At 52.7% G+C, this 21,902-nt stretch overlaps 2 protein-coding genes across 4 annotated transcripts; both read left to right on the top strand.

Moving 5' to 3' along the window:
* Positions 1-63: 63 nt before the first annotated feature.
* On the top strand, positions 64-16,194 carry MAPKAPK5 (MAPK activated protein kinase 5). 3 transcript variants are annotated; one of them, XM_077307555.1, is made up of 14 exons: positions 64-493; positions 2,079-2,152; positions 3,162-3,237; positions 3,989-4,086; positions 4,188-4,296; positions 6,413-6,502; positions 7,156-7,251; positions 7,905-7,985; positions 8,652-8,767; positions 10,568-10,688; positions 11,236-11,366; positions 12,248-12,369; positions 12,745-12,849; positions 13,556-16,194. In XM_077307555.1, exons 1-14 carry the CDS (start codon positions 458-460, stop codon positions 13,648-13,650), a joined length of 1,350 nt encoding a protein of 449 aa, XP_077163670.1. In that variant the 5' UTR covers positions 64-457; the 3' UTR covers positions 13,651-16,194. The 3 variants fall into 3 exon arrangements, with proteins under 3 accessions (XP_077163670.1, XP_077163668.1, XP_077163669.1); XM_077307553.1 differs by having other exon boundaries at positions 67-493; positions 8,580-8,767; XM_077307554.1 differs by having other exon boundaries at positions 70-493; positions 8,580-8,767; positions 12,248-12,363.
* A 1,059-nt stretch (positions 16,195-17,253) lies between these two features.
* LOC143822961 (disintegrin and metalloproteinase domain-containing protein 9-like) lies at positions 17,254-19,959 on the top strand. Its single transcript, XM_077308693.1, has one exon. The coding sequence runs from the start codon at positions 17,601-17,603 to the stop codon at positions 19,806-19,808; it is 2,208 nt and encodes a 735-aa protein (XP_077164808.1). The 5' UTR covers positions 17,254-17,600; the 3' UTR covers positions 19,809-19,959.
* Positions 19,960-21,902: the final 1,943 nt, after the last annotated feature.

Below are 21,902 nucleotides of genomic sequence, written 5' to 3'. Positions count from 1 at the left end.
TCCCTGCTCCCCTCCCGGCAGAAGCGGTTGTGAGGCGGCGCGGCGGGGGCTCGGCGGGGGGCTCCGGGAAGGCGAGGGGTTGTGCAGCCGGCGGGCAGGCGGAGGGCTGGGCGCGCCCCCGGCGATCAGGCGGGGCTGCCCTGCGCGTCGGAGGGGGAGAGCGCTGGCAATGGCTCGCGGCGCCCTAGCGGGAGCGGAGGCCCTGCCACCGAGGCGAGGCCCGCGGCGCAGCTGATCCCGCCCGTCTCGCTCCCGTCCCCCCTGGCTGGCTGGCTGGGCGGGGATGCGGCGGCGGCCCGGCGGCGGCGGCGGAGGAGGAGGCGGAGGAGGAGGAGGCCGTGCCGGCGGCCACGAGGAGCGGCGCCCTGCCTAGCGCGGACCCCGACAGGCGCCCCTCGCCGCCCCCGGACCGCCCGCCCGCCCGCCCGGCCTGCTCTGGCGGAGGAGGAGGAGGAGGATGTCGGAGGAGCCCGACGCGGACAAGATGATCAAGGTGACGCCCGCGGGGGGCCGAGCAGGGCGCCTCTGAGCACGGGCAGAGCGCCGCCACGCCCCCGCCCCCGCCCGGCTTCTGCCCGCCGCTCGAGGGGGTCCCCGGCCGGCCTCGGGGCTCTCGTGGCGACCCTCAGCAAGAGACGCGCCGGGGCCCCTCCGCGCTGCCCTGCCGGCCTCCCTCCCACCCAAAGGCAGCCCAGGCCGGCCCGGCCGACGCGGTGGGCGGAGGCGGATCTTCGGCTGCAAACGGGGCTTCCCTGTAAGCAGCTCAGGCGGCTTCTCCTCTGGCAAACCAGGCCCACAACCAGCATTCAAGGCTGCGGGTTTCCAGAGGCAACGAATTGCTGAGCTGCGGCCTTGGCCTGTCTGTCCCCGGAGGCCGGTGGTGTCCCCGTGCCCCGATCTGCAGAAGGCTGCGCTGTTTGCGTGTCTAGCATGGCTGGCATTAACCGGACTAATTGCTCCACTCCCACAGGCCTGCTCGCCCTGATGGGGCTCCCCTCTCAGTAGGTTCATACTAACTCATGACTTGTGTGGGCTCAGCTGCTTCGGATCCTCCCCGTTCTCTGCCTTAAAGGGGATGCACAGTGAGAAGAGCCCTGCTGGGGGATCCATCTAGTCCAGCGGCCTGCCTCGTGCCGTGGCCACCAGTTACACCAGATGCCCTTGACTATTCTAGTGTTTTGGGAGAGGAAGGGGAAATCCAGTGTCGTGATTGCTGTATGCCCAGTGACATATTATTTGTCCTGTGTAGTGTAGCCAGAGCAGGGGTAGTCAAACTACGGCCCTCCAGATGTCCATGGACTACAATTCCCAGAAGCCTCTGCCAGTGAATGCTGGCAGGGGCTTCTGGGAATTGTAGTCCATGGACATCTGGAGGGCCGCAGTTTGACTACCCCTGAGCCAGAGGATCTGAGCATTGTCTGGCAGCCAGGCAAAGAAGGCTTGGAGGTGATTTGCCTGCCTTTGCATCATGATCTGTGGTGTTCCTTGGAGGGCTCCCATCCAAATACTAGACGGGGTCCGCCCTGCTTAGCTTCTAAGATCTGACCAGATTGGGCTTACCTGGGCTATGCTTGTCAGAGGAGCACAGCAACTGTGTCATTAGGCCTCCTGCTACCTGTATTATGCTACCTGTGGATCTGTTTTGCTAGGAATCATGGTCAGTCACTTTTGTCATACTCCATCATTTTCACGGTGATGGATTGAGTAGCTCTTATTACATTTGTAAACTGCTTTGAGTTGCAGGAAGAAAAAGTAAAGAAAAGGTCAAGAGTTGCATTGAGCTTCAGCTTACTGAGAGTAACCCCATGAAGTTCCACCTCAGGGCTTGCCATTGCCTCCCTCTAGAACTTGAAATGCAGTTAACAAGGAGAATGTTGCACACTGTACAAGTGATGAAGGAGGCTGTTTCATGTGGAAGCTCGTGCTGCAGTAAATGTGTAGATTTTCTGGTGCTGCAAGAGTCCTATTTTTCTGGCTTTTTCTGGCAGTCTGGAGGTGCCTGGATTTGTGACTGGCTTTGCCCGGGAATGGGATTTGTGTTTCTACGATTCTTTTATTTTTTCTCCCTTTTCAAACAGGAAACTTCTATTTTAGAAGAGTACCACATTAACTGGACTCAGAAGCTGGGAGCCGGAATCAGCGGACCAGTAAGGTAAGTTCCCTTCACTGGATGATGATTAAGTTACCGTGAACCATGAGCCATCAAATGCTTTCAATGTGTCCTCCACAGAAATGTTAATGGCTATTTCCTCCCTTTTTTGTTTTGTTTCTGTGGATGTGTAAAAACGCGTTTTCTGTTTGAACGTATGCGTTTTGCATCAAAGTGTTCCTTGAGAACATGGTGGGATGCACTGGTTGGCCCTGAGTGTAGGAACAAGGTGTGGTGGGGCACATCCTTTGACCCCTCCCCTTCTTGCAGTTAAGCCCACTGTTATCTGATTGCTCGGTCTGCTCCAGAATCCTCACTAGCCAGTTGCAGCCCTTTGGTATCCCAAGGAAAGGGACAGCTTGGAGGAAACTGTTGAATGGCACAGGCAGGACTTGCAGGCCTGCTTCACAAGCTGGAGACAGCCTGACAGAAGGGTCTCATCCCAACAGACTCCCCTGCCCCGTGGCATCACTCTGGCAGTCGCTGTGATCGGAATAGCAAAGGAAGTGAATTGAAAAGCAAGGCACTGTCTGCCTGAGGAAGGCCATTCAGGCAGCAAGTGCTCTAGTTGTGACTTGCTGTGGGGGATCGTGGCCAGCTGTTTGCTTGGGGTTGTGGGCGGCTTCCAGTGTCAGGCAGGTCCTGGGACTTGTTGCAGAATGGCAGAGAAAGGTGGGAGGGTTTGGGGGTCTACCGTGAAGGCTTTTGGCTGTAGCTCCAAAGAGATGTGAAGCAAAAAAGCATCCCCGAGGGGGTAAACTTTCCTCAGCTCTGAGGGATTGCAGCACATGCAGGTGCTGTGGGGGGTGAGTTACACACCTGGAAGCCACTCTACTGTACTTGGCTAGGCTTAGGAGAGGTTTCCCAGTGCAAGTCTTTTCACAGAAATGAACCTAGAAGTAAACTAAGGATAGGCTTGATTGATTTTGGATGTTAAGTGTCAAATGAGTTCATAAATCGGTAACTTCCTTCCAGTTCTACTGACCAAATGATTTTACTACTGTCTGGACAGAGTCTGCATGAAAAAATCATCTCAAGAACGGTTTGCGCTGAAAATTCTTCTGGACCGCCCAAAAGCTAGAAATGAGGTACAGCCTTTTGTTCTCGGGAACTGTTGTGCTCTTGCGTTTTCGAGTTGCTTGCACCCCTGGCCATATCACCGGCATGTTTCTGCCCAGCGTCCCGGGTGTCCCAGGCTTCTCGTAGCGGCCTTTCGACATGTAGAATTTTCAGACTGATCCTCTGCTGTGCTGCCTTCCGTTCTGCTGACCCTGCCCTGCAGCTGAAATGGGCTTGGCTGCTCTGGCCTATCACAGCCCAGCTTCTCAGCAAGGCAGGTGGGGACTACCAGCATGACAGTCTTGCCCAGCAAATTCCATTTCCGCACATCTGTCTTGCTTGCCAGCTTGTGGCTCTTTTGCTCTTGCCTGCCTGGCATCTCCTGTGAAACTCCCTGTGAGTTTCTCTCCTGGTACGTGTGGAGTGACGTACATGGATGCTCAGTGCTGTGTAGTGCTTTACCCTGGCCACTTAATAAGCACAGCCAGTTCCCAGGTCACTAAGGATCCTGACCAGGGCCCTGCAGCACAAAGAAGATCATGTCTCTGAATTCAGATGTCATTTAATCCTGCCAAAGCTTTTGTGCTTGGCTTTAATTTTGCAAACACTGCCCGGGTCTGGCTAGCCCCTTCGTTCATGAGATGAGCTGCCAAAGGGCTCAGGGTTTTTATAACGTGGGAAGGGGGTCGAAAGCAAAGCTCCAAGGGCCAGCTGCAGGATCTTAGGAGGCCTGATGCAGCCAGGAGACCGCTCAGTAACCCTCATCTCCTTCTCTTCTAGGTTCGGCTGCACATGATGTGCGCAACGCATTCCAACATTGTTCAGATCATTGAAGTGTATGCTAACAGTGTGCAGTTTCCTCACGAGTCTAGCCCAAGGTGACTCGATTTGCACCCCTTGCTCTCTGTCTTTTAGGGCCTTGGCTTCGCTTTGGTTCATATTTGGGCTTTGTGTAACCAACTGAAATGCTTTCAAACAGGGCTCGGCTTCTCATTGTAATGGAGATGATGGAAGGGGGTGAACTCTTTCACAGAATCAGCCAACATCGGCACTTTACTGAGAAGCAAGCAAGCCAAGTTACAAAGCAGGCAAGTTTCAACCCTCCCCCTCCCAGCAGCCACGGGGACTGTTTGCAAAGAAGCGGACGGTTTTTTTGGACCGGGAAAAGAGAGGGAGAAGCAAGCTTTTTTCTTTTAATTCCCCCCCAAAGCCAAACCCAGCCCAGATCAGAAGTGGATTGTCTGCTTTGTTACAATCTGACCATTCCAAAATGTTGCACCAGGCTTGGGAGCAAGCTGTGTGTGTGTGGTGTCTAGAGGCGAGAATCCTTGCCATTCCTACGAGCCCACCCCGCCTGTTTGGGCCTGAGTCACGGTGGGGAGGGTGGCTCATAGGGGATGGCAGCAAGCCCAGAGCAGTGACTCATAAGCAGAGACATTAGGCAAACTCTCCTGCTTGGGTGGGCAGTCATGTCACCCCTGTGAATTGGGAAAACAAAGTGACTGGCTGGCTGCTGCTTTAAAGTACGCCTGCAAATAAAAATCTGCCTGTGCCATCTGACAAGGAATGAGGCAAATGTGCTTTTGTGAGCAGGAAGGCCTGGCTATCACAGAGCGAACCAGACTGCTGGAGTGGATGGGCTGTTGGCCTCCCCCAACATGGCTTTTCTTATGCTCTTATGTCTGGGGCAGGGATGCTCTGTCTTCTTAGATCTGTGGGAGGGCTTCTGGAGTTCTGGACCTGCTGGTGGACCTCTTGAAGGCCCCTGAGTTCGGGCCACTGTGTGGCACAGAGTGTTAGACTGGATGGGGCCACAGGCCTGATCCAGCAGGGCTTCTCTTATGCAGTTGTCACTTAAAACAGTGGCACATTCTCCACCCTTCACAGTGAGCCACTTTTGCACTTTCCATCAACCCAAAGAGCCACGTTTATTTCTATCCCTGGCATGAGGTCAGCACCTTAGGGAGGCTCACAGCCAGCCCCTTCCTGAGGTGGAAGTAAAGGCAGGCAAGGGCTTTGCCCGCTTTTCCGAGACAGAAGCACTCAGAAGGTATGCTGTTAAAGGCCATGCCAGTCACTGACGAACGATTAAGTTCTGCTTAGTGCACTTCAATGGCCAGTTTGGCCTAGTGGTTAGGAGTGCGGACTTCTAATCTGGCATGCCGGGTTCGATTCTGCATTCCCCCACATGCAGCCAGCTGGGTGACCTTGGGCTCGCCACAGCACTGATAAAACTGTTCTGACCAAGCAGGAATATCAGGGCTCTCTCAGCCTCACCCACCTCACAGGGTGTCTGTTGTGGGGAGAGGAAAGGGAAGGCGACTGTAAGCCGCTTTGAGCCTCCTTTGGGTAGAGAAAAGCGGCATATAAGAACCAACTCTTCTTCTTCATCTTAAACTCTGCAAGTGAACAAGGCAGGAATCAGAGACCTTTTTGCAGATCTGAGTCACAGGGCCCTTAAACCGAGCCATGCACAATGCTGCGTCTGATGCAGACGTGCAACCAGCCGACAGAAGAAGCTTGCCTGAGCGAGGGCGGAAAATGCTTTGAGGCTGACTTGGGTGGCTCCTGGAGGCGTTTCCAAGCTGCAGCACTTCAGTGGTCCTTGGCCACTGCCTGCGTCTGCGTAACCTCCCTGGGCTCTCCTTGGCGGCCTCCCTCCAAGTGCTGACCAGGGCTGACTCTGCTCAGCCTGTGAGAACTGAGGAGATTGCGGTAGCCTCAGCCAGGTGCAGCTGCAGGGCGGAAGTGCAGGAGAACGTTCTCTGGGGCTGAAGGCTTTCCGGGGATGCTTTTCCGAGACTGTTCTCATGGCTTTTCGATCTCTGCCTAGCGGACGGAGGAAACAGCTTTGCTCTTCCAGCGTGCACTTAATGGGTGCAGCGGAGGCAGTGCCAAGGTGCTAATAGATGGCCATTAATGCAGAGCCAAGAGCAGCTGTCTTGTACATGGGCCGCAGGTAACCAGGCTGCTCTGTGGCTCCATGGTGGGCAGAAGGGCCCCTCGCCTCTGCGTGGTGCAGCAAATGCTTAAGGGGGTGGCAGGTTACAGTGGATGAGCGATAGCGTTGTGAGTGTCCTGCATAGTGCAGGGGGTGGACTAGATGACCCTTCCGATTCTATGTTTCTGTGATTCTACTAAATGCTCTTGTGTCGGCCTCAGTCTCTTCTGAAACCAACACTCCTCCCTTGTGCCTTTTTCCAGATAGCCTTGGCTTTGCAGCACTGTCATTCTTTAAACATTGCACACCGAGACCTCAAGCCAGAAAACCTCCTTTTCAAGGATAATTCTTTGGTAAGACAGAGGCTTGTCCTCCTTCGGTTTTCTGCTTTCATGACACTGCTGGTCGGTTCTCATCAGCACGTCCGATTCAGGCTCTCGCTTCCGGCTTCCCTTTGAAAACCCACCCCCTCGTCTGTCCCGTCCCTTCCCTCCAGCTGCCTGGGATCCCTCTTCTTCTCCCTGGGAGCCAGCGTGTATAGCGGCTAAAGAGCGGCAGGCTCTAATCTGAAGAATTGGGCTTGATTCTCCACTCCTCTTCCACGTGTGGCCTGTGGGGTGACCTTGGGCCAGGCCAGCGGGGTGGCCTTGGGCCAGTCACAGTTCTCTTGGAGCTGTTCTCACAGGGCAGTTCTCTCAGAGCTCTCTCAGTCCCCCCTACCTCCCGTGGTGTCTGCTGTGGGGAGAGGAAGGGAAAGGTGTTTGCAGGCCATTTTGGGACTCCTTTGGGTAGTGACAAGCAGGGGATGAAAAACAGCTCTTCCTCCCAGTCTGCAGGCAGTGGGGTTTCCCCCCTCCCTTACATACAAGCCTTTGCTTCCCTCACAAAAGCAGCCCAGGTTAGGCAGCGTCCCATTGCTGACCACTTCCCCCTGAGCATGGATGGTCTTCTCAGAAGCGGGGTGAGCCTGCCAAAAGGTAACGTCGTCCTTGCTGCTTCCGTTTAGGATGCCCCAGTGAAGCTGTGTGACTTTGGATTTGCCAAGGTTGACCAGGGTGACCTGATGACCCCCCAGTTCACTCCCTACTATGTAGCACCTCAGGTAAGCTGTGGAGCCCTTCCTCCCTCTGCGCTGCAGCCCTCTTCTTCTTCTTCTTCTTCTTCCTCGGCGGTCTTCCATCCAGGCTCTGAGCAGGGTCAGTCCTGCTCAGCTTCTAAGTTCTGAAAAGGCTGGCCCCGGCTGGGCTATTAGCAAGACCCCCGTAGGAATCTCACTTTTGCTTCTTAATAATCAGGGCTATTTCACATCCTCTCTTTGTTGGGGATTTTTGTCGCAACTGTAGGCTGACTCTAGGGCTCCAGGGAAAAGCCAAAGAGAAAACCTGTTGCATGAATCTGTCAGTCACTTACATAGAAACCTGAGCAGATCCAAACATGCATTGCTTAATTTTTGACAGCGAATGTCATTGTTTCACAATAGTGGCTGGCTAACTTGTTTGTGTAATTAGCCAAGTAACAAATCCATCCCTGATTAAATATATATTTGAATTGTTCTGATAAAGACTTGGGCCACCATTTGAGTGGCTGGATGCCCAGCCATACATATGGGTCTCTCGGAAGGAAGTGCAAACAGATTTGCAAAATCTCAGTGCGTTGTTTTGCTTTCTTGAGCCCAGAGTCCTCTTCTCGCTTGGGTGGGGAAGAAATTGTACAGTAAGGTTAAGGTTGACCTCGGTCTCCCCTCCACTCCCACAGGTTCTAGAGGCACAAAGAAGACATCAGAAAGAGAAATCTGGCATCATCCCTACCTCGCCAACACCTTACACTTACAATAAGGTATGCTGGACCCCAACACGTGTGCTTTGTGGATTGTGTTTTCGTGGGTGTGCTGCAAGACATGGTTGAGGAAGCGGCTGAAAAGACATAAGAGGGTTCTATCGCTGGGGTCCCCAACTAGCTGCCCGTGGGCACCAGGGGGGCCATTAGCACCTTCTCCGGCCCCCACCAAGTGCTTTCACAAAGGGAGGGGCTAGGTAGGGCTTTTACCCTGCAGGGCCTTTGATTGGCTGTGCGGATAAAAAGACAGTGTATGTGCTTACCATATGAAATGAGGAGAAGTCGCTGTTAGACTCGCTGCTCTGTGTCAGAATTCCAAAGGAGCCCGCAGGCATTAAAAGGTTGGGGACCCCTCCCCTAAAGATCCACTTTCTCCAGTTGTTCTTGAACAGCATTTGTAGGTAGAGCGAATTATCCCTGCGTTGATCTGACCCAAAGCCTAAAGCGGGTCACTCAGTCTCCAGAGGCAGAGCCCTTCCTCCCTTCCCTTTTCTCTTCATGTGGAATGCTTGTGGTGGCTTCATGGGGAGGGGGCTGCCCCCCCACCAGTCTGCGCCATGGAAAGTTAAGCCTCTTTTTCCCCCCACTCCTTAGAGCTGTGACTTGTGGTCCCTTGGCGTCATCATTTATGTGATGCTGTGTGGTTACCCACCTTTTTACTCCAAGCACCACAGTCGGACAATTCCCAAAGACATGCGGAAAAAGATCATGACGGGGAGCTTTGAGTTTCCAGAGGAGGAGTGGAGCCAGATCTCCGAAATGGCCAAAGACGTTGTGCGCAAGTAAGTCTTCCCGAGCACCAGTGTTGTGTCTCACTTTCCCGGACGAGTAGTTCGTGGAGGGGGGATGGGAGGGCTGCTGCTCGCCTCTGTTACCGAATCCCAGATACATCTCTTTTATTATTATTATTATTATTATTATTATTATTATTATTATTATTATTATTATTATTATTATTATTATTATTATTATTATTATTCAATTTACTTTCCGCCACTCCCTGACAGGCTTGTGGCGGGTAACAATTTATTGTGGTTTTTAAAGAAGTGATTTTATTGGCGTGTGATTTTTTAAAAAAATAACTTTGTGAGCTACCTAAAGCGACACACATGCCATAAAAAAATTAATACCTCACCTCTGATGAGCATTCTGGAAACATTTTTCCTTTCCCAGAACCCTTCTACATACACGTGTCAATCACAGGGTTCCTTGGCATTTTTCAGGGCTGGCCAAACTGGCTCTCTAGATGTCTGTGCTGGCAGGGGCTGATGGGAATTGTAGTCTGTGGACCTCTGGAGAGCCACAGTTTGGCCAGCCGTGCTGAAGATGTGGGGAAGCAATCTCATATATGGACGCAGCGTTATGTGGGGTGGTGGCCAGATCTCTGGGGTCTTGAAGGTCCCCTTAGGTGCGCCAAGAATGGGCTGCTTCACGTCGTCAAGATCAGCAGTGGTGAATCAGCTCTTGTTTCAGGGAAGCTCATTCACTGCTGATCTTTTCATCGGGAAACCTCTCGAGCTTCTGAGAAAGACAGGGCCCACCGACATGCTGTTAGAAAGCCACAGACCTTAGATTAGAAATGCCACTCGGTGTGCCTTCACTGTAGCGGTTCTTAGTGGAATTGTTTGCCAGCTGGGAGAGAACCGTGCTGAACCATCTATGAAGAGCGAGTCCGAAGAGGCCCGGAATGTCTGCCCTTGCTGAGAGAGAGGGAGGAGACCGATGGCCGGAGGGAGCAGAGTTCCGCACGTTAAGCAAGAGAAGGCAAGCTGTTTCCGCAGGCGTGATCTCCGCTGCTGCGCCCCGCCTATCCTGCAGCCTCACTGATGAGTGCGCCAAGGGGTGGCAGTTCCCAGGGAACGGAAGAGGGGGCACACGTGCAGGAACGCTGGCTGCTTGCCCGTTCTCTGATGAAGATAAAGAAGCCCTTTGAAGACTGGCAAGAAGACCCCGATCTCTGCACATGTTCATCCGCGCAAAGCAAAAGCCACCCCAGGACAGCAGAGCACCAGATTTCTTCCAGTAACAATTCCCCTGCGGATTCAGACCTCAGGGCTTTCCCCCAGTCCCTTCTGGGGGAAGAGAGCGGTGGTGAGGACTGTGCCCATCTCCTCCTGGTTCCGAGGCCTGTCCAGAAGGGCTGATGATCCTTCGCTCAGGTGCCTGGAAAGGGTGTGCATCATATTTGGGCCGGTCCTGAGACACACTCAGTTTAGCAGAACGGAAAGATCAGTGAAGGCCATTTGGCATTTGGCGCTAAAACTTCTTCCCTGCTCCTCCAAGAGCCACTTTTGTCAGAGAATTGTTTTGGGACAGTCTCTGGAGGAAGATGCTCCTGCGACTGGGAAACAGCAACCTGTAAGTACCGTTTCTCCTCATCCAGCAACCTGGTGATGGTTTTGAAGAGTTCCCCCTTCTCTGCGACTGGGACGAGAAAAGGGCGACAGTGACTGCAGAACCCACGAGGGCCTTTTGGGGGGGGGGGAGCAGCGGCGGCTGGAATGGAGATTTCCTGTTTGGGGTCTGGAAGTGCTCTCTCAGGAAAGGGGTGGATTTCGGAGATTCTCCTTTGTTGCTCCTAGGCTGCTGAAGGTGAAGCCGGAGGAGAGGTTGACGATAGAAGGTGTTCTGGATCACCCCTGGCTGAACTCGACAGAGGCTCTCGATAACATTTTGCCCTCCGCCCAATTAATGATGGACAAGGTTTTTACTGTGTTTTTACATGTTTCTTCTGATTGGATGAATGGGGTAATATTTGTAGGGGATCTTTAAATGTCAGCGATCACACTTCATGCTGAGCATCATATAGTGATTAAGATCGGTGGACTCTGCTCTAGAGAACTGGGTTTGATTCCCCACTCCTCCACACGCAGCCCGATGGTGTTGTTGGGCCAGTCACAGTTACTCTGACAGCCGTTCTCGCAGAGCAGTTCTCTTAGAGCTCTCTTGCCTACCTCACAGGGCATCTGTTTGGGGGGAAAGGAAGGGAATGGTGATTGTAAGGCACTTTGGGACTCCCTTTGGGTAGTGAAAAGTGAGGTATATAAAAAGACCCAGCTCTTCTTCTAATTCCAGCTTCTGACATGCGTGTCAGAGAATCAGAAATGGAATGTAATTGAAAAGGGGAAAGGGGAGAATCCGTGGCAAGACAAGGAGTGTAAGATGGGAACCAGTTAATCAGTTGTGATTTTCCGCTTACAGCCCTGAAGGCTAACTTCCTCTCCTCCCCCCCCCCTTCCTGCCACACCAGGCAATGGTTGCGGGTATTCAGCAGGCGCACGCAGAGCAGCTGGCGAACATGAGAATCCAGGACCTCAAAGTCAGCCTCAAGCCCCTCCACTCGGTCAACAACCCGATCCTGCGCAAAAGGAAACTGCTGGGGTAACTCTCACATACGTATGCTTTGTATTTGTTTTTGCTTTTAAGAAGGAGCTGGACCCCCCAAGAAGCAACGGGGCTCAGAGCAGGTTCTCCGTGTGGAGTTCAGCAGAGTCCCCTGAGCAGATAGGAAGGTGTCAGGTCGCTGGTCCAGGTAGCTGAAGAGCAGACAGCAAAACTCTGCCTCAGGCAGACGTCTCTCTGAGCCCTGCAGTCTGAGATCGTTTAACGGGAGATGGCAGAAACTGAACCCGGGCCCTTCTGCTCTTCCCTGCAGCCACATAGCCCCTCCCCATGAGAAAGTCACAGCCTCTCTACACAAACAAAGGGGCCAGTGGCATGCCTGCAAGTTTGCCCCATTTTCCTTCTGCCTGTCCCTTATATTCCCAGACTCTGGCATAGGGCAATGAGAGGGGTCGGGGAGGCCAGGTAGGGGTAGCAGCCCCTGTTGCTCCCTTATGGGGACACACACACATGGAGGAAACTTCTGTGCCCTTCAGTTTAATTGCATAGAGCTGCAAGATGCTCCCTCATGTCAGATGGGACATGAGGCCACAATCGGGGGAACTGTTTTTGGCCCAGATGCTGCCTTTTCACCCTCCACGGACTTGCAGGCCAATATTTGTTAGGTGGGAGGTGATCACGGAATCATTTTTGAAATCAGGGCAGGGCCCAGGGGCGAGGATTTGATGCTCTACCACACCCCGGCCGTGGAGCCTTCCCTCACTGCTGTGGTTCGCTTCCGTCGCTCAGGTACTCTGCTCCTCTCACCCAGTGCTCTTTCTAGCACCGGCCGTCGTCCTTGAGGCCTCAGAGCCCAAGGGCTCATTTCTCCGCCTTTGCGCGGACCCCTCTTTGACAGCTTGCTCATTGTCTTGTTCCAGAACGAAGCCCAAGGACAGCGTGTACATCCACGATCCCGAGGACAGCAGCGAGGACTCCAACGTGGCTCTGGAGAAGCTCCGTGACGTCATTGCCCAGTGCATCCTGCCGCAGGCTGGTAAAGGTCACAGGCCCTAAAACAGCTGGCTTTGAAGGGACCGGGGGTGGGGGGGGGGGGCTGGGCTCCCGGCTGCCTTCCAGCACCCAGAGATTCCGTTTTGCAAGATACTTAGGATGGCGGCCCAGGAACGGAAGAGATTTGGGCCCAGAGCCGATACAAGACTAATAGATCTGCTCCCATTGGTGAGAGGGGCCGTTTTAGCCTGTGCCCCTCTTCTTCCCTCCCGTGTCTCTCTCACGCACCCATCCCCCCTTCCGTCCTGTATATTCTCAGTGCTGACAATGGGATGCATCTCCCCCGCATGGTATGTCCAGCAGGCCCCTCCCTTAATGCATCCAGCGAAGGACATGTGCTTTACCGTTGTCTGTTCTGAAACAGGTGAGAATGAAGACGAGAAACTGAATGAAGTGGTGCAGGAAGCTTGGAAGTATAACCGGGAGTGTAAATTATTACGCGATACCCTTCAGACCTTCAGCTGGAACGGTGAGCATCCCCAAGGGTGTTGTGTGGAACAAGAGTTTCCAGCCTTTTTTGAGCCTGCAGGGATCCTGCTTGGTGTCGTGGTTAAGAGCGGTGGCCTCTAATCTGGCCAGCCAGGTTTGATTCCCCACTCCACCACATGCAGCCAGCTAAGTGACCTTGGGCTAGCCACAGTCCTGATAGAGCAGAGCAGTTCTCTCTCAGCCCCATCTACCTCTCCGGGTGTCGGTTGTGGGGAGAGGAAGGGAAGGGAAGGTGATGGTAAGCCTCTGAGACTCCTTTGGGTCATGAAAAGCAGGGTCTGAATGTTGCTTCTGTTTTACACGGCAGCAGCATGGAGCATTTTCATCCAGCTTCAGCTGCAGAGTCTGATCTTGCCCCAGTGTTCTGTGCCTTAGTTACTTTTAGACTGGGCTACTGCAGTGGGTTCTACTTGGAGCTACCCTTGAAGAGAGTTCAGAAGCTGCAGCTCATAAATGTTAACTAATTAATGTTTGATTGCTGGCAGTTTTAGTTGAGCTGGCATTTGGCTGCTGGCACCTTGGAATGTGTTATTCTTGAAACTTCAGCACTGAGGTTGCATCGTAAAGGTGACAGCAAGTTTGCACTGCAAATCCCTATAGAGTTGCGGTTCCGGTCCAGAATCCTTTCCCCCAGGCCTCCTTTCCGGTCAACTCGAAGCTAATCTAGCCCACCTCTTGTATTCCAGGCCGAGGATTCACAGACAAAGTGGACCGTCTAAAACTAGCCGAAATAGTCAAGCAAGTAATTGAGGAGCAGACAAATTGCCAGGACTCTCAGTAGCTGGAGCTGCTGCTTCTTTTAAGAGCAAAGACCGAAAAAAAGAAAAGAAAATACCCTTCCATTTTTTAAAAACTATTTTGAGTTATCCTTTAATCTGTAAAGTATTTTTAATGTAAATTAATAAATCATAATTATTTCATTAAAATTTCCACACAGCTTGAAAAAAAAATGCTGAATAGGTGTAGATAAATGAGAATCATTGGTACTGTAATATTTTTTTAAAACTCCGTTCTTCAAAAAGTATACCTATAATATAATTTTTATGTACCATTCAATTCCTGACTGGCAAACGGGGCGAGCGGCCCTCTTCAGTAACCAGATGCTGCCCCCTCTTTCCCGATGGCTGTAAGTGGACGGCTGGCGGCCGGCCTCATTTAGCACCACTCGGCGTTTCTTCTCTTTGCTCAGCACGCGACTTGACACAAGCAGCTGAGGGGTGGGAAGAGCATGACGGTTCCTCAGAACTTCCTTCCCAGCGCCCGCTTTCATGGCAGGGTCTCCTTCGGTGGGTGGCCCACGGTCCGTGCCGCCCCGCTCACCCACGCCTGCCACGGCCTTTCTTCCCCGATGCAGCCCGCCCGCCCGCCTTTCTTCTGGCTTCCCGTGGTGAAGCCGAGGGCTCTTCCCTCTTCTGGAAACAGTGGCTTTTTTTTAAGAAGAGCAAAAGTGCAGTTAACAGAGAAACTGTACATACTTCTAGTTTTCTACCTTAGGACACTTTGCTTTTTAAGACAGGGCTGATGGTGGTTTTATAGAATTGTTTTGTACAATCACCGGTGCCGTTTAGGGACTGTCACGCCAGCTCGGGGCTGTGCGGAGCTGTTGACTTAATCACGTGTTGCATTTTTCATAGTTCATGCTTTTGGGTTGTTTACACCTGTCTCCTGAGCCATATTGCCTCGTCCGCACGGCCGCGACGTGCCGCGCTCTTTTCCTTTTGCCTTGGCTTTGTCCTTATCAGTCAGTCCTCCATCCATGCAGTGATTGTTGCACGTCAGGTCTTGGGAACCCTTGCCTCTCCTGTGAGCGCGTATCTGCACAGCTCTGGCTTCCTTCACCCTCTCTAGCAGTGCCCCCAGAGCAAGCGTTCAATGACGTGGCTTACAGGATCGGTGGGGTCTTTTAGCTTGGAGTGTGCAGACAGGAGAAAGGTGTGGGGTGGTGTCAGAGGCTTTTTGTGCTGCCCCCCATCATGTGGGTCGCAATATTTGTCCATAACCAATACAGATACAGTGCACGTACATACAGGCTCTGTGTTGGGGGGGGGAGGTCGTCTTTCAGGGCGTGGCTGCCAGCAGCACACAGCCCAGACGCTTGTGACAGCGCCCCTCCCTGGAGACCTAAGGCAAGGCGGTGAGTCTTCCTGAGCTTTTCTCAGCTGCAGACGGTGTTTTAAGCAGGGATGCCCAGGAGGGAGGCTGAGGAAGACAGTGGCAGTGGGAAGGAGTGTCCTTCAGAAGCAAGGCATATAATTCACGTTGGCCCATCGTTAATAAGGTTTCGGCCTGCCCTCCAGAGCAAGCCATAAGCCGTCCTTTGCCTGCCAGCCTCTTTGAAGGGGGGGGGGGGGAGCTTCCCCACAGTCCAGTAGCTGACATTCCTCATTTTTTCTTTCGTTCTACTTTATAGAAGGCTGTCACGAGCATAAGTTTTGGAAACTATTCCCTGAAAAGCACCGCCTCTTGGTGTCTCCCGCTCCTCTGGTAAGGAAGTTAGTGATTAGTCTGGGCTGGGGTGAGGTCCAGGATTCAGTGCTGCCACCGCCACAGAGGGGTGTGCACAGTCAGGCAAAGTATGGATCTTCTGTGCAAGCAGACGGCGCCAGTTGCTTCTGGGGGCGCATGCACAGGTTTGCTGTTGGTTGAAGCGACCAGGGGGAATCTTTGCAGACCGGACGGCTCTGTGCGTGCCGAGGAAGGAGCGCTCGACATCAGTAGCTGTTTTCTGGATTTGGGGGTTAAGACGGGAAGCAGAAGAGGAGTGGCATGTCATGCCAGCAAAGTCCCCCTCCCCCCCCCCCCCCCCCGGTCAGTGCTGGTAGTTTCTCACAAGGGATGCTTTGGGGCTGCTGCCCTTAAAGGCATACCTTTGGAAAGCAGTTAGCCCATGGGGATAATCCTTGAGGAAGGGGCTAGGTTCATAGATCTATATTCCTGAAACGCATATGGGTTTTCCAGTTCCCATACGAGGTTTTCCATAATGTCTCTGGAAGATTTTCAGTTGCACACCTTCAGAAGAAAACAGAACGGTTGATTTATGGTCAGCTTTCAGTACATTGAAACAGGCTTAGGGATATCATTGGCTGGTTCGAAATTGCAGGTTTGACTAAGAGACTTTGTTCTGAGATCGAATGGCTAGATAACGCACAGACTCTGCACGGCTGCCCACTGTTCTGTTCTCCACCGCTGCGTCTCGGTTTTTGTCATGACTTTTTCTACTTTGTGTGTCCTTTTTTCCGTACTTCAGGTTGGCTTTTCTTTTTGAATCAGTATTATAATGTAAATATTATGCCTTGGTGTACATAAATAATTTTACTAAATCTTATCAACGTTTCAGGCTTTTCTTTTTTTTAAATGCGATTTTAAAAATTGGGGGGGGGGGTAGTTTGCACCTTAAAACTCAGACCGTGTTCTCACATGGAATTGAGTGGTTTCCAACACTACCTCTTACCTTTATGTGCCAAAGATCCTCAAGGCATGGCTTCTCCCAAGGGGCTCTGATTCTCCTGACCCCCCCCCCCCCCCAGCTGCTGAGCCAGTGACTTTCCCAAGGCTGAGGCAGGCCGTATTTTTAAAATAACTTTTCCAGCAGAAATCTCAGACCTTTTGCAAAGCTGTGACTTGTATAACCAAACCACTGGGTTGTCTAATACTGTCTTATTTAGTCGCTCCCTTGGTCCTCAAGCAGCATCTGCTACCTGAGATCCTTACCTGGAGATCTTCAGGGGCAACCAACCTCTGAATCCCAGAGCTAGGAGGCAATATCAAGGGAAGGCCCTGCTGCCCTGCTGTTGGCCCTTCACAGGAACTGGTTGTCCGCTGCATGAGACGGACCACTGGTCTGATCCACAGAGCCAGCATGGTGTCATTGTGAAAGAGCAGCAGACTCTAATCTGGAGAACTGGGTTCGATTTCCTACTCTTTGTCCACATGCACCCCTCTGGGTGACCTTGGGCCAGACATGTCCTCTCAGAGCTCTCTCAGCCCCGCCTACCTCACAGGGTGTCTGTTGAGGGGAGTCTGTAAGCTGCTTTGGGACTCCTTCAGGCAGTGAAGAGCGAGGTATACAAGCCAGCTCTTCTTCTTACGTTCAGTTCATTTTTAAGAGCGACATTAGAGCCTTCCTCACCGTGATATCAGAGGAGGTGTTTCACTCAGACCTCTTTTGACCTGCTTGCTGTGGCTGAGGATGCTGTGGCTGAAGACTTCCATTTATCTCTGCGCAGACAGAATAATTCCAGTGGAACCCCCCAACTCTGTTTTTAGGCCCCATGTTAAATCCCCACCTCTGTTTGTATTAGTAACTCACCTTGACTGGAGAAGCTCTAAAGCCGAGGACAGAAGACCCCCACGGACAGAGCCCCCCTCTCACTTGGAGGTAGAATGTTAACATTCAAAGAGGCCCAGCGATAAACAGACGTCAGATGGAACGTTCTGTTTTGAAGTGCAATTCCCTCCGAACCGCCACGCCCTGCCCTTCCGCCCAGCAGTTTTATTTCTTACTCTTCCGATTCTCTTCCTGAAGTGGGAGCTTTCTGCCTCTTTCTCTTGCCTCTTGGCTGGTGTGACGGAGCCAGATGCCAAAGAAATGGCCCCTTCCGGAAGAAAGGGATGCAAAGGGACAGGTGTGTTGGTCACAGAAGGGCCACCAGCGACTCATTCTGTCCCTTTGAGAACTGGTTTTAAAACTGGCTGCTAGTCTTAAGAGCTCCGAGAGTTTTTTAGTGACTGATGGCAAAAAGTGATGGCGTCTCCCAGCGTATCTGGCTCTTCAAGCTAGGAGTCTCTGTTGTGTTACTAGAGTCCTTCTTTCCTCTCCCAGTCTGCACTTCCCACCTTCCTCCCAACAAGGTTTCCTACGAAGTCGTCATCCCGTGGCAGGTGGCCCCAAAGGTAGGCGATGCCAACAGAGACCAAGTCTCGTACGTCATCAAGGCCGAAGGCAAGAACTACGTGGTTCATTTAACACGGAAAGAGATCCTGGTAAAGAAATTCCCCATCATCACATACAAGCAGCACAAGTGGCAGGTGGGCTACCAGGAGACCCCGGATAACTGCTACTATCACGGCTACGTGGAAGGCAAGCGAGATTCGTTCGTGACCCTCAGCATTTGCTCGGGGCTCAGGGGGACTTTCCAGACGGAGAATGGCGCATACAACATAGACCCCTTAGAGGGTTCTTCTCTATTTCAACACCTTGTTCATCGCGTAGAAGGAGACGAGACGGACTCGGAAACCTGCAGGCTAAGTGGCAAAGAGGTGCTGTCTGGCGTTGCGGATTTGGCACAAGGACAGAACTTAAGAAGGCAGGAAATATTTCATCCCCGGAAGCGCTCTAAATACCTGGAGCTCTTTGTGCGAGTGGGTGCCAGCATGTTTAAAAGATACAACGAGAACGTAAGCGTAACCGTCCTGCGGGTGGTCCAGCTCATCCAAATGGTGGACGACATCTTTCTGGCCCTCGGCCTCCGCGTGCTTCTTGTTGGAATGGAGATCTGGACAGAAGAGAGCAGGGCTCCTCCGATCCCTCCCTCCTTCAACGACACCGCTGCCTTCTTTAACGGGTGGCAAGTCGAAAAACCCCTCCCGAGGGTGGAGCACGACGTGGCGATACTTTTGCAGACGCATTCTGACGGCCAGAATACCGAGGCAGACGGCATCTTGGGAAGTATCTGCGATGAGCAAGGTGTGGCAGCTTTCATATCTGCCAAGCAGGTGACCTTGCTGCATTTTGCCATAGCGGTCGCACATGAAATCGGGCATGTTCTCGGCATGCCAGACGATGAGCCGAAAAGCTGTTGCTGTGGCCCCGGCCGCAAGTGTGTGATGAGTCCTCAGGGCCCTTACGGCGGAAACCCTCTCTTCAGTAACTGTTCTGCTAGGAGTTACTTCGATGTCATCCGCTCCGGGAAAGCTGAGTGCTTAAACAACGTCCCGGACGACAGCAGATTATTTGCAATGCACTCTTGCGGGGATGGGGTTGTGGACGGAGGGGAAGAATGCGATTGTGGCGAGGGAGAACTGTGCAAACAAGACAGGTGCTGTCGAGAGGATTGCACAAAGGCCGAGGGGGCGTTGTGTACTACCGAGTTGTGTTGCAAAATGTGCCGCGTTGCCCCAGAAGGAATGCTCTGTAGGGAAGCCGCAGGTGACTGTGACTTACCTGAGTATTGCACTGGGATGACCGCAGAGTGCCCCCCGGATGTAGTTGTGCAAGATGGAAGCCCGTGCAGCAACGGTGGCTACTGCTATTCGGGGATCTGCTCCACCCACACATTGCTGTGCCAAAAGATATTCGGCACGGAAGCCCGAAGTGGGCCTCTGTCTTGCTACCGAGCAGTGAATTCAGAGGGGGATCGATTTGGCAACTGTGGGGGGCAAGCAGGGTACGGGAATCCCACCGACTTTAAGAAGTGTGACCCCAGCAGCGTCTTGTGTGGGCAAGTGCAGTGCGTCAACATCCACACGCTGCCTCAGCTGGACGAGCGTCCGACTGTTGTTCAGACGCCCGGTGCAAACGCCGTCTGCTGGGGCTTGGGCAGGCACGCCGAAAGGGCGTCAGGCATGGTGGGGGCGGTGGAGGATGGCACCAGGTGCGGCAAAGACAGGGTTTGCATCAGCGGGGCGTGTATCCCACTCCACAGCCTGCCGCTTTCCAACGCGTCCTGCGACCCTACGGTTCATTGCAGCGCGAGGGGCGTTTGCAACTCCAACCAAAACTGCCACTGTCTCTATGGCTGGAAGCCCCCGGGGTGCGACCTCCCAGGCCACGGGGGGAGCATTGACAGCGGGCCCGCCCCACGGGCCGTGCACTTCAGCAAGGTAGACCTCTATGTTGGAGTGGGGGTTGCAGGGGCCTTTGGCCTCGTGCTGAGTGTCCTGTCAGTCATGGTTCTTTACGTATGGGGGAGAGTTCCAGCTAATTTTCAGAGCGACTAAGGCCTGTGCCTCTTCCCCCAGGACGGGCAACAAGAAGGAGAGAGCCCCTGGACGGGAAACGGCTCGGCTCCTTCAAGCTCTGGAAAGTGGCCGTCAGCACAGAGCCTGCTTGCCTGCCTGCCTCGTCCCTGAAGTCTTAATTTGGACTAATAAACCGTTGTTGACTTCCAAAGACTTGGGGTATGTTGGTTGTTGGTCTTTCATTTCCTGACCATGTTCCATTTGCTTTTTCCCTGGCTGTTTCAGCGGATCAGCTTAACCATCCAAATGAAACGGCCAGCAGCAGCAGCGGCAGGACAGATTTCCGACAGTCCTTGACAAAGCGTAAGAGTTTGGTGACATGCAAATGAGAAAAGCTGCCACCTGGACTGCGAGTTAGCATTGCCAGTCTCCAAATGATGGTATTTCCCACCCAGAGCTGGCAACCCTAGCTCTGAGAATGTGGGTGTAAGAGTGAGTGAGTGAGGGGGGGGGGGAGTTCCTTAGCATGAGACCCCGGAACTTCCTTTTAGCTTTTCAGAGCTGGGTCAGTTTGACTGAATTGGGATGTTCAGAAGATGCCTTTGCATTGAGTCTCCCTGAGCACATAACACCGCCTTAGGCCTAGCAGAATGGTCTTGTTCTTGCTGACTTACGGTTGCCAGCCTCCAGGTGGGGTCTGGAGTTCTCTTGAAATTATTTACGATATTTATATACGACCCTCCCCTAAGGCTCAGGGAGGTTTCCATAAAACAGGGAAACAATATGGATAACTCAGTGATGATAAACAGTGACAATACAGTCATAACAATAGAATGATATAATAGAACAGAAGAACATGGGTAAGAACATCGATTCAGCTTTAACACACTGACAATGGAGATCCTTTACATGCCTTCTTTACGACAGCCCTCCCGCCTTCTGACTGGGATGAAAAGACTCCGAGGTCTCCATTTCCACTGGCATCTGACAAGCTGAAAATCTTCTTGGTCTTTAAGGTGTTCCTGGACTCTATTGATTTTACTGTAGACCAACATGGCTACCCACTGAAACTAAATCCCAAATTGTAATTAATGGCAGGGCACAGGGATGCCAAACCCCAGGTGAGAACTGGGGGTCCTTTGGAATTATAGCTTATCTGCAGATGACAGAGATCAGTTCCCCTGGAGAAATAGTTGCATTGGAGGGTGGACCCCATAACATTAGACTCCACCCTCTCTGCTCCAAATCCCGCCCACTACTAGCTCCACATTTGACCCCTTAGCAGGTATCGTGTTTATTGTTGGCCAAAGCTTTGAGTGGCAGTTCCCCAACAGTCTTTGAGATGTCCAAGTCTCTAGTTATTTTGACCCAATCGGCAGGAACACCAGTAAATGACGCCATTTTGGTATCAGTTGTAGCAAAAGTGGCACACGGTTAAAACAAATTCTTGTGGGGCCAGAAGAGCGGCATGTGGATTGAAACGCTAGCTTTTGGAGTCTGCTGCCCATCAGATGCTTATGGGGGAGGAAATAAAATAGGCTGAGAGAGTAAGACTGGCCCAGGGGTCCCTCACTGAGCTCCCATTAGGGATTCTAGCCACCAGGTGGGACTTGGGGGTCCCCTGGAATTACAGCACTTCTCCAGACTACAGAAATCACTCCCCCTGCAGAAAACGGACGCTCTGGTGGGTGGGTGGACTCTCTGGCATTGCACCCCACTGAGATTCCTGTCCTCCTCAGGCTCCATCCCCAAATCTTAAGGAGTTTCCCAGCTTGAATCTGGCATCCCCCCTCCCCCATGGCTAAGGGGAACCAGGCACCCCCAGCTCCCATGGCAGAATGGGGATTTGGACCTCGGAATCTCAGCCCAACCTTCCAGCCACCATACCTTGCAGAACTTGGCTGCCCAATGGGATGTAAAGACGGGGCCCAGTTGGCCAAGGGCCAGGGCAGTGAGGCATGGGGATGTACAGAACCTCCTTGGTTGCCTCTTGAGGAATGGTCAGCAGGGCACCGTTTCCTCTAACGGTCAGTAGCGCCTCACAGACAGCTGTAACAGCGGTGGGAAGGCCCTGAGGACGGAGTCTCTATAACACAGAGAAAGGAAGTTTGTTTCAATGTCAGCTTCCAGCGT

This window comes from Paroedura picta, chromosome 13 (genome assembly GCF_049243985.1).
Source record: "Paroedura picta isolate Pp20150507F chromosome 13, Ppicta_v3.0, whole genome shotgun sequence".
Taxonomy (NCBI): domain Eukaryota; kingdom Metazoa; phylum Chordata; class Lepidosauria; order Squamata; family Gekkonidae; genus Paroedura; species Paroedura picta.
This window is presented reverse-complemented; position numbering and strand designations above follow the sequence as displayed.

Coding starts and splice junctions, on each gene's coding strand:
- MAPKAPK5 (XM_077307553.1), top strand. CDS start 458: ATGTCGGAGGAGCCCGACGCGGACAAGATGATCAAG. Junction 2,153..3,161: donor GGAATCAGCGGACCAGTAAG/GTAAGTTCCCTT, acceptor CTGTCTGGACAG/AGTCTGCATGAAAAAATCAT. Junction 11,367..12,247: donor CGCAAAAGGAAACTGCTGGG/GTAACTCTCACA, acceptor GTCTTGTTCCAG/AACGAAGCCCAAGGACAGCG.
- LOC143822961 (XM_077308693.1), top strand. CDS start 17,601: ATGGCAAAAAGTGATGGCGTCTCCCAGCGTATCTGGCTCTTCAAGCTA.